This window comes from Galeopterus variegatus, unplaced genomic scaffold (assembly GCF_000696425.1).
Source record: "Galeopterus variegatus unplaced genomic scaffold, G_variegatus-3.0.2 Scaffold489, whole genome shotgun sequence".
NCBI classification, from domain to species: Eukaryota; Metazoa; Chordata; class Mammalia; order Dermoptera; family Cynocephalidae; genus Galeopterus; species Galeopterus variegatus.
Window position 1 is genome coordinate 305,112 of NW_007726600.1, and position 12,668 is coordinate 317,779.

At 35.6% G+C, this 12,668-nt stretch overlaps 1 protein-coding gene across 2 annotated transcripts in view; it reads right to left on the reverse strand.

The window, feature by feature from the left end:
• The window catches only part of WDR7 (WD repeat domain 7), a 363,500-nt gene that overhangs the window by 277,885 nt on the left and 72,947 nt on the right, over nucleotides 1-12,668 (reverse strand). For both annotated transcript variants that reach the window (XM_008569390.1, XM_008569388.1), the window contains exon 14: nucleotides 7,425-7,639. In XM_008569390.1, coding sequence (XP_008567612.1) covers nucleotides 7,425-7,639 — 215 coding nt within the window. The remainder of the gene's footprint in view (nucleotides 1-7,424; nucleotides 7,640-12,668) is intronic.

The following is a 12,668-nucleotide window of genomic DNA, read 5'->3' on the forward strand; positions in this document are numbered from 1 at the left end:
AAAAAAAAAAAAAAAAAATTTCATACACTAGGCATAAGAAATGAATTTCATGGCAGAAAGGGCTTTCTAGCTTCACTAATAAAACCCCTTTGGCTCAAGACATCCCTGTAGATCCCTCCCCCAAGAACCAGTGTCTGTGGCAAATGCTTTATGAGAAAACTTGTCAAAAAGATCACTTGATATGCTCAGGCCACCTTCTTAACATAGTCATTTACGCATTCATCAAACACCACCGTATGCAAACTATGATTGACTAGTTACTTCTATTTTACAAACTTTCTAACTCCTAATCCAGTACACTACTTATTTCCCAGCATAAGTAATGGGGATTTTAAAAAAGAAGATGGCTCTGCCTTCAAGGGATCTTAACCACTTCCTTCTTTATTAACAGATACCGCAACCTACTTTTATCCTCTTCTACTGAAAATAACTTGGCATATTCAACCTCCCTCTCTTTCTTCATTACTAACTATAAGGAAACAATTTCTAGTAAGGATGAATTCTACAACTCTGTTCTCAAAACCATGTCCTACATTGTTCCACCAATTATCCTCTCCCCCAACACAAATGTTCAGTGGTCTCCTAAACAAAGTATAAACCCTGATCTTAACCCTGTAGCCACGGAAGTTACTACCGTCTCTCCTTCCACACACTCTACCTCCAGTTCATTTCACACTCATTTCCAGCTCATTGTATCCTGATTTCTGACCCAATGAACTCTATCAAAACATCTCTCTTAATGATCACTGGTGACTTTCGTTAACTATTAAATCTAAACACTCTTTTTTTTTATTTCATAATTCTTAATGTTATTTCACTTCTCTGATTAACTGCCAACCTCTACTTCCTTTACAAATTCCATTCAATTACCATGTGATCTAGAATCTGCCTTTCTGATTTCTCCTTCTTTGCCTCTCACTGGCTCATCTTCATCTTCCTATCACCTACACAAGCATTCTATCTTCAAATTTCTTCCATTTCTATACTCTGTTCCTCAATGATATTACCATCTGAAGACATGACTTAAAGAGCGTTTCTTGAAGGATAACTTTACAGACAACTTTCAATCTCTATCGTGTAATTCTATTCCAAGTGTTTTCAATGTATTACCAATAGTCAAAATGTACTAAACCAAGTCTATTCATTCATTTTTAACTTATTAATCACTTCAGCAAATATCATTTTATGGATTAGAGATTTAAATATAAAACCTGAAACTATGAAAATACTAAGAGAAAACGTAGGGGGAATGATCCATGATGTGGGGCCAGGCAAGGGTTTTTAAAATAAGACTTCAAAAGCACAAGCAATAAAAACAAAAATAGACATGTAGGACAACATTAAACTAAAAAGCCTTTGCACATCAAACTGCTAACAAAGTGAAGAGACAACCTGCAGAATGTCTGCATAGAAAATATGTGCAAACTATACATCTGAAAAGGGATTAATACCAAGAATATATGAGGAACTTAACAGAAAAAAAAAAACCAAAAAGCAAAGAACCCAATTGAAAACTGGGCAAAGGATCTCAATAGGCACTTTTCAAAAGAAGACATACAAACGGCCAACAAGCATATGAAAAAATGCTCAACATCACTAATCATCAGAGCAATGAAAATCAAAACAACAATGAGATACCACCTCACTCTAATTACAATGGCTATTATCAAAAAGACAAAAGAAAACAAGTGTTGGCGAGAATGTGGTGACTTGCACATTGTTGGTGAGAGTGTAAATCAGTATAGCCATTACAGAAAACAGGAGGTTCTTCAAATAATTAAAAATAGAACTACCATTTACATAGAAATCTATTTATACAGAAATATATACCAGTAATCCCACCACAGGTATATACCCGAAGGAAATGAAGACAGTATGTCAAAGAGATATCTGCACTCCCATGTTTACTACAGCACAATTTACAATAGCCAAGATGTGGGATCAACCTAAGTGCCCAATAACAGAAGAATGCATTAAAAAATGTGGTATATACACACAATGGAATACTATTCAGCCACTAAGAAAGAATGAAATCCTGTCATTTGCTGCAACATGGATGGACTTGGGAGTTATTACATTACACGAAGTAAGCCAGGCACAGAAAGACGAATACCACATGACTGCTCATATGTGGAATCTAAGCGAAATAAGTTGGTATCACTGAGGCAGAGAATAAACAGTGGTTACCAGAGACTAGGGAGAGAAAACAGGGAGAGAGTGGCCAATGGGTACAAAATTACAATTAGACAGGAGGAATAAATTCTGATGTTCTACTGAACAGTAGGGTGACTATGCTTAACAGTTAAGTTTTGAATATCACATAACAGCTAGAGGAGAAGCTTTTGAATGTTTTTGCCACAAAGAAATGATAAATGCATGGGGTGACTGATACATTAACTATCCTGACCCAATTATTATACAACATATATATATATATATAGGTATCAAAATAACAGACTATACCCCTAACAATGTACAGTTACAATGTGTAAGTTAAAATTTTAAAAATAATTTAAAATTTTAAAAATCAAAAAACCAAATACCCATTTTAAAAAAGCACCAGTTGGCTAGAACTAGAATAATCGAGTATTGAAGAATAAAATAAAATGAGGTAGGTATACATCCAATCACGTAAGGCCTCGTTGGCTACTATAAGAAGTTTGAATTTTGTTTTAAAGGTGAGTGGAGGTTACTTGCCCAAGGTCACCCAAGCCAGCAAGTAACATATAATTTAAGCACAGACATACTGTTGCCATAATTCAGGCTCCTAACCATTCCTTTGAACTGCTTTTCAAAAATGAAGCCAATGCCATTCCATGGAAGAGCTGTACCCACAACCTTGATATTAATAATACCATCTTCTGACTCAGTGGTCAGCAAACTATGGCCCAGAGGCCAAATCCAGCCCACTACCTGCTTTTGTAAATAGTTTTACTGGAAGCCAGGCAAGCTCATTCATTCACATATTGTCTACGGCTGCTTTCACACTATAATATAGAGTTAAGTTACTATGATAGAGGCAGCCCGCAAAGCCTAAAATGTTTACTATCTAACCCTTTATAGAAAGAGTTTGCCAATCCTTGTTCCATCCAGCTGTCTTTTAGGTTCATCATTTGCAAACTGGGGACCGTAATAACTATGAACATTTGCAGTGAGAATTAAAAAATAAAGCTTATCTGGAAAAAAATCTGATGATAGTAAATGTGAACTGCAATCTAACTTAGGCTCTGCACTCCAACATTTATTTAAGGAAAAAAAAAAAGAAAAAAGAAAAGAATTCATCCCTTCTCTATCCCACCATCATATTACTTCTTTCACAGAGTTATTTTCACAGAGGTATTTTGCCCCACCCTCTACCCCCTGCACATACCCCATCTTCCAAAACTACCTAGAAGAAACAATTCCCTCTTATTACATCATCCTCAAAGCCTGTTCCATGGCTTACACATTTATGTTAACAGCTCTACCATTCTCCCTTCACCCAGGCTTGGGTCTCCGAAACAATCTTGAACATGAAACTCTTCTGTTGCTCATTTGAGAAGTCCTATTTATTCAACTTACACAATAGATTACAATCCATCTCCTCCTCTATATGTCCACTGCCTAATCCTACTTTCAGTCCCCATTACCTCTCACTATATCATTCTAGGTGTCTCACAATTCACTTCCCATATCAACGCTTATAAGTGTCCATCATACAAATGTTAGACATGACAAAATATTTCTTAAACAAATATCTCATTTTAAAACTATTCAACATCATGTCACCACCCACTGAATTAAGTCCTCAGCTTTGCATTCAAGTTCTTCCACAATATGATTCCAACCTACAACTCCAAACTAACTTCCCACTAAATTTCTTGGGCACTTACTATGCTTCACTAGTATATACCATATTGCACATAGTTACACTACAAGGTAATGTGGTTATACTATATTAACACTGAAATAAAAATGAAAAACTTAATTCCTGTCCTCAAGAAGCTCAAAATCTAGTAGAAAAGAAAAAAATACTCCATACAAAGTTAAAAGTGTTTTAGGAAAGGTATGAATAGAAAGATGTAAGGACAAAGAGAATGTAAGAAAGAACTAATTCTGTCAGAGGGACAGAGGGACTAAGGGTTGGGGATAAAGAAACAAGGGTGGGGAAGGGAAAAGAGGGACAGAATATAGAATGTAGGACTCCTATTATTTCAATCTTTTTTCTCTGGAGCAGTGGTTTTAAACCAAAGGCAATTTTGCCTCCCAGGGGAAATTTGGCAATGTCTAGTGACATTTGATTTTCACAACTAAGGAGAAAGGTGTGCTACTGGCAAGACATGGGTAGAGGAGAAATGTTGTTCAACATCCTACAATATAAAGTACAATCCTTCAATCACAAAGAATTATCCATCCCAAAATGTCAGTAGTGCTGCAATTGATCAACCATAGTCTAGAGCCAGAAGCAACAGGGTAAAAGAGGATAATTCCAGGATGTGCTGGAACACCGACAATACAGAGATGCAAAGGAAGGAGAATGAGTTATGCCTGGACAACCTTGATCACCAAAACCAAAAGGAAGAATGCAAACTGAACAAAGGGTAAAACTTATTAAAAAACACTCCACATCAATAGGCTCATGAACAGGGACAGACTTGAGACTGCAAAGCAGGGTCTCAAGACAATCAACCAAGAGGGGATGGAGAAGACATGGGCAAAGAAGTTGAAGCAAAGGTTATCAGCACTTTCTGTTATACATCATCCAATTCAACAAATATTTATTGCACAGCTGCTACTAAATGTCCTAGGGAAAACACAGAAATAAATAAGTCATAATACCTGCCCTCAAAAAGACTAGGTTTCGGGCCGGCCCGTGGCTCACTCGGTAGAGTGCGGTGCTAATAACACCAAGGCCCCGGGTTCGGATCCTACATAGGGATGGCCGGTTCGCTCACTGGCTGAGCGTGGTGCTGACAACACGAAGTCAAGGGTTAAGATCCCCTTACCGGTCATCTTTTAAAAAAATTAAAAAATTAAAAAAAAGACTAGGTTTCAACGGGGAGAGCTAGATAAGTATTATAAATTCTTATAAGAAAAAATAAGATATATGTCATAAGAGAAATACATGTGGGTTCAAGTACACACAACCTTGCAAAGAATCAAAGCAGTAATAAAAGATATTTTTACTTAATAACCTCTTGAACTTCTAATAAGAAAAAAAATCATAGGACAGTAAATTCTCCATCCTTGTTTGCAAAGTTTTGTATGACCTGTATAATTAACACAATTAGCAAAATAAAATATTTGCTATTTCCAAATAGCCCTCATTGCTAATACTATCTAACAAAGCAAAAACAGGACATTCTTTAGACTATCCCAAAAGAGACTGTACTTTCCATTGAAAGTCCCATGTAAAAAATTAGATGCAATGTCATAAAGTAGGTCCTGTACCACTGAGAAGCTCTTAGTTATAGTTCATTTTTTAAAAACTTTGGGTGGGTTTATTTCTCCTGATGTTAAAAAGCCATCCAGAGGACAGCTCTTTAAATATTCCCCTCAAAAGCAACCTCAAACTCAACATGAGAAAATAGTTAGAGAAATCCCTAATGGTCCAGCCAACATACATTTTTCATAAAGTGATTCTCCTCCTGCAGCCTCAGCTTCCTAAGCCTTTTCCCCCTTCTATAATTGTTTTCCTTGTAGGCCAGGCAACAATTACCACCGCTACAAGACTGAGGAGGATCACAAGCAATATATTTTACAATACATAAGTGTAGTGTCTCTGATATCTGGTGCTTTTATCACTAATTGCACTATAAAATACGCTATTAAAACAGGGACAAACAAGATTGTAAAAATCACATAATGGGCCATGACCACTTACAAAAACCATTCATAAATGCTACTGTACTACTTATCATTCTATAATTTTACAATTATATAATTATTTTTTTCCAAATTTTTACTTTTAGGGGACACCATCGAGAAAAAAAAACATATTTTGGAATTATATAACATAAATATATATATGAATATATTGTTTTATAAATTTGCTCAAAATTAAAATCATATACCATGCCAGACAACATGCTATGAACACTGAATTCCTAGGAATAGCTATGTGGTTCCTTGAAAGAGATAATAGGCATGGCAAATGCATTTAAGCTGTGATTTCTTCTCAAACTTCAGAGAATGTTATTAAAACCATGGAGAAAATAATGGAGAAGGATTTCAAAATTCTGACTTTCAAAAGATCCAATACAACATATTCGATAAAACATATATCTTGGGGATAAAAAGAATGATCAAAGGGTGATATTACTGCCAGTTACTGGAGAGTGTGAGTCGGTGGAACTGCCTACACTATCTCATACATCGTCAGCACTCATTAACTCATGGCTAATTTTCATGTCTGAAGATGAGCCTTTCAATCCCTTCACTATTTATTCACGTCTAACCATTAAAAAATGGAAATCAGGAATAAGAGAGAATGAAAATAAAAAAGTTTATGCTACCCATTAACAACTCTAACGAATATTTATAACTTTTTTTTGGCAGCTGGCCAGTATGGGGATCAGAATTATTGACCTTGATGTTATAGTACTGAACTCTAAACAACTGAGCTGAATGGCCAGCCCTCTAATGAATATTTAGATGGAACCAGGATTTTAAATAATGATTCAGATGAAATATTGGGATTGTCTCTATGTTTCATTTATCCATTACCAGAGACAAACTAGTTCTAATAATACCACAGAACATAAATACCAAACTAGTTCTAATATTACCACAGAACATAAATACCATAAATAACCAAATAGTGGTTAGCCTTTACAAAACTAAAAATAGATAACGAATTAATGAACTGGGATTGTTTGTTCTTTTTTTTTAATAGGATAATCTTCTGTTAACTTAAGAAGTAACTTATGCCTGATTACACATTTCAGTTAGGAAAGTGTGATTGAGCTTGGATCTCACAGAAAAATTCCAGTACTTGTGCAACTCCATCATACTTATCCTCAAATATTTTCTTAAATCTTTAAGAAAATGTAGCCTAACCTTATTAAAATCAGAACCTAATTTCAAAGCAAATGATGTCACAATTACAGACAACTTAATTGTACCAAAATTATTGTTTTTTCCTCCTGGGAACATTAGCTAGTGCTCAATCTTTTAACAGAAAGACAGGAAATCGAACAGACAGAAACTGAAGTCATTTAATTCAGTAGGAATAATTTTCAAATTTCTGACTGGTGAGAATAATTTACTTTTTCAAAATGCCAAGTACTTGAAATACTCTAAGACTATATTGAATAAACCTAAAAAAAAATCCAAAGCTTATTTTTCAACAGTGTCATGTCTCAAAAATTACTCTCTAAGACAAGCCAAAGCTAAGTTACTAAATGAAGTTAAATGGGGCCTGCACATGTTATGAGCCCACATACCTTGTCAGATGCCTCAGAAGCCAAGAGGTTAGTTGCAAGGGTCTGTAGCTTATGATGGGCAATATTTTTAAGAGCAGCAAGGCTACGCCTTGTCATAGCTTGTTTTAGGTTGACTGCTGGATGACTAAGTGAATCAACTGCAGCAGGCACTGCTTCATCACAAGCATTCAGTATCTCTACTGCTGTTATCCCCATCACGCATCGATCCAATGCACCTGAAAGACAAATATATTCACAAATATAACACTATAAAATTTTAAATAGTTTTTTAAGTAAAGAAAAAGGGCATGAAAATTTTTATGTAGGGGTATGTTTTATCGGTGCCTTCCAGGAACATCTTCTTGTACTTCCTTCCTCTAAACCTCTTCCAGGTAGCATTATCTCAATCATTTTCTCTCCCTTTAGGTCCCTAACACAACTTCCCAATCAAGTTGAGTTCAGAGCCAAGATTTCAACAGCCTCCTTCAGGCTTTTCCACTCTCCTCGTACCTCCCAGATGGTTTCCTCGACCACTCCCACGCCACTACACTATCACAAACGTCAAATTCTATGACTTGACCTTCTTCCAAGTTGTGTCTCAATCTTAAACAAAAAACCTTACTAAAATGTGTTCTTTTTCTCCTTGAATAATTCCCGAAGCTTTTCTTTCTCCAGGAATTCTCCACAAAACAGAAAAAAAATTATAATTTCTCCATTCTGATTGCAAATTTCTTAACTCTTACTTGCACCATCCAGTCAAATGTTTCCCTATATGTTTGTGAAAATAACTACTACCTCTGCTTACAACTACTTCAAAGCTTCTTCATGTGGCCATCCTTTCCATTTAAATCCATCTATGCACTTCATGTCTAAGTTAGAGCACAAACTTCTTCTTCCTAAATAATGCAGATTTCATCACCTGCTTCATCACCTTTCAAGACTATATTCTAATAATATATTTTCAATGAGCTCTTCTCTAGCCATCTTATCAATGTCTCCCTTTCTGCTTAATTTTTCCACTAATAACACTATCACTAATCACCAGCTAACAGACTATTTAAGTTTTTGACCTGTCTCTTCCTACCCAGAATGTAAACTACATGAGAGTTAGAGTTTTAGGTTCTTTGTTCACCATTGTATACCTGGCACATTGAACAGTGCCTAATACATAGGAGGCACTCAGTAACTATTTGTTGATTAAATGGAGACAAAGTAAACAGCTTCAAAATAGAGTTCTAACAAATCTATGATTAAAAAATATATATATATATATATATATATGTGTGTGTGTGTGTGTATATGCCAAAAGAATAATATTCAGAGGATACAAGCAATTAAGAAATACATATATATATATATATATATATATGTGTGTGTGTGTATATGCCAAAAGAATAATATTCAGAGGATACAAGCAATTAAGAAATACAAATGAGTAATAATTATTTAAAATAATGTCAACCTCACTAATTATCAAAGAAACACAAACTGAAGTAACAATGAAATATCATTTGTCACTTATGACAGATATTGCACATTCTTAAGGGTATGAGGAAACTGGTAATATACTTCTAATACAAATAAAAATTAATAATTCTTTTGTAAAAACTTCTATTAAATTTAAAACACATTTCCTTTAACACAGATATTCCCATTCTAAGATTTATGGTAAACAATCAAATCATATACAAATGTATGTGTGCATATGTATAGCTATTATTGTCTTAATCATAAAAGAAAGAGTTGAAGAAAAAAAGTCCTAAATACCTATTACTAGCAGACAGGTTCAATAAATTATGATATATCCACTCAAAGCAATAGTGTGAAGTTACAAAAACAGTTTTAAAAATGAAGCTAAACTATGTATATTAACATGGAATAAAAGCCACAACATATTGCTAAATTAAAAAAACAAGTTAGAGAACAGTATCCACAATATAAAGGAAGAGAAGGGACTCTAGAAGTCGTAGAAGAAATTCTGAACAGATGCACACTAAATGGTTAACAGAGTATATTTACATAGTTGAATTACTAGGGAATTTCATACTCTTCTACATGAATATTTGTAATATATCAATTTTTTACAAATATATATTATATTCTGTTTTTAAATACTGTAGGAAAACTAAGATTATTTTAAGTGAATTAAAATTAATTAGATTTTGAAAATAATTTTTATGATATTCTTTCAGATATCTTAAATTTAGCAGGAATAAATTCATGACTTAATGTTCTAGCTCTTAATTCTTTATTAAATGTGATTCAGTTACAATGGAAAGGCTTAAGTGACTCTCTCTTACTGTTATCCCAAACCATGAATCAATAAATGAATGAGAACATACTACATGCAAAGCACCAAGTAACTAATTTGTGCCCTTGTGTCAAAAGTTTATACTTCCTCTTTCCTTTTGAACAATTTGGTCCAAAATTATTAAGTAGGACTGAGCAAAGGGATGTGTCCATGTCAGGTATGCAGCATGGTGGTGCGGAGAAGGCCTACAATAGCCCAGAGCAGGATGTCAGAGCCTGAGAGGGTGAAGAGGGCAGATAAACAAGAGTGAGGTGGTAGCAAGAGCTTGGCACAAGGGTTTGAAGCCCCAGAAGCATGTGCATAAAGAGATGGTCTTGGAGCCTGAGTGGAGAGGGGAGGGAGTTCACACAGGAAGCCAAACCAGCACAGAATCTAAGAGAGGGCCCCAAGGAGTGTAGGCATGAAGGCATAAAGGCCTCCTGGCACAGAGTGGTAAAGTCTAAGAGGTAAGTGAGGAACAACAACATGGTGAGGGGGAATGGTCTAGGGCCCAAAAGAGGTGAGCAGAGAATCTATGTAGGTGAACAGGTTTGCATAGGTGCTGGATCCCAAAAAGGGAGATGTGAGAAAGGAGGCATGTCACAGGGTATCAGAGGCAGGCTGGATAAAAAGGGAGTCCACACAAGGCAGCATCATCTACTTGTGTTAAAAAGTAAGATAGTGCTAAAAAAACAAACAAACAAAAAAACATATCCAGCTTGAATGGACTCCCACTGACCAAATCCAAGACATCAAAGTAAGAGTTTAGAATTATTGTCCACTGAATAAAATAGAAATCCAAGAGTCCATACTGATATAAATAATTGAATAAATTAAAAGTTTGATGAAAAATAGATATTTACATGGTTTCAAAGTACTTCCCCACAAAATGCTTACTAATCACAAAAGGAAAAAAGAATAATTTTCCAGTGAAAAAGCCAGAAAAAAACCACTTTAATTAAGTGATCTAAGTAAATACTAGTGATGAAAGAAATTAAAATATTATGCCAGCTGATAGGATGCAATGAGGAAAATTTCTGTGATATTCTTGCCAAAGATATATATTCTGAAATTAACCATGAGAAAATATCAGAAAAACTGAACTTGGGAAACATTTTATAAAACAACTAGCCAGTAATATACAAAAGTGAATATTAATATTCCTCTGTGTTCTGTGTTAAAGTAAAGGAAAGAATGAGGAACTATTTTAGATTGAAAGAGTCATTACAATTCCAGTCTGGATTTTTTTTGTAAAAAAAGACTTTAGTGGAATGACTGGAGAAAATTGAGTGGGGTCTGAAGATGAGACGGTAGTAATGTATCAATGTTAATTAACTTCCTAGGGGGGAAAACTTATATTTCATGGGTGAGGGAAAAAGCATTTGTACATAAAAAGATAGTCAACAATATAAGCCAAAAAGGAATAATAAAGAAATTGAAAAAAAACTATTCCCAACTGAAACCTATTTTTTTATTTTAATTTACAATATACAATGTACTTGATTTTTGTGTCCCTTTATCAATTCTTCCTTTTTCCCCTCCTTTTAAAAAAAATCAGGGAGAGAATGGATTCTGCCTGAATCTTGAAAGATTTTTAAAGTTCAAATAAGCAGAAAGGACTTCTGCTTCCAGTCAAGATGTAGTAACAGGTACTAAATTTATCCTTCTACCTGAAACAACTGAAAAAAAAATAGACAAAAAATATGAAACAATGGTTTTCCAGACAATGGATATTGGGCAATTAAGGTCAGTGATCCCTGAAAGATGGATAACAAACAAGGTGAGTCCTACAATTGCTCTAGCTCACTACCTTGAGAGAGTCTCCTGGCCACAGCACAATAAGAGAGAACCCAGGTGGAGCCAATTAGATCCTCTAATTTGCAGAGACAGAGATGAGAGTCCATGTAGACCAAGGCAGCTAGAGTTTGCAGGACAGAGTACCAGAATGGAGAAAGCTGCACAGAGATCTGTAGAAGGTCCTTCTTACATATTTGGCAGGGTACTGATTAGGGCACAATTGTGAGGAAACTACCCAAGGCCCAGAAAAGAACCACCTCAAAGGATTAGAGGGTACAGCGCCCAGTGCTCAGACACTTTTTATTTTTATTTTTATTCTTTTTATTGTGAATAGTTCCTGCTCTGACCAGCCACACTAGAAATCTCATAATTCCCAAGCCACTAGATACAGTACTCAGGAAGGTCTGGCCTTAACAATGGATAATAATTAGCTCCAGACGTAACAGTGCTCCATCCCTGCTTAAGTCTTAAAGGCAAGATCCAAAAAGATCAAATGGTTTTCAAGTAACTTAACTGTCCCATAAAAGCTAAAAAAAAATTATGGAATTACAAAAATATCCAACACCAAACAAAATAAAATTCACAACATATGGTATCTAACCAAAAATAATCAGGCATCCAGCCCAGTGACGACCACCAAGCCACTGCAGGAAGAGCCCCAGGCTCCCAAGTGGGGCAGTGGGGGGCTGAGGGCCACAGCCATGCCCCCCTCAACACCCACAATCTGCACAGCGATGACCACCGAGCTGCTTCTGAAAGCATCCCGGGCTCTCAAGCCAGGGTGGTGGGGAACCAAAGGCTTCAGCTACAGCCCCCTGACATCCACATCCAGCCCAGCAAGGACTGAGCCACCACTGGAAGCCCCTTGGTCTCCTCTGCTGGAATGAGGAGAGTGTCATGGGCCTCAACCATGCCCCACCTTCTCCCTCCTCATCATCCTATTTCCCTCCCCCTTTTCCTCTGCTCCTCCCCTAGCTGCTCCACAACATCTTAGAACATAAAAAAATAATAATACTGATAAATAAATAAATTTTTTAAAAATTATCAGGCATGAATAAAAGGAGGAAAATATGACCTATAATGAGGGAAGAAAACCAAATCAGTAAAAACTAATCCAGAACTACCACATATGCTAAAATTATCAGACAAGGGTATTAAGCTATTATAATTACATTCCA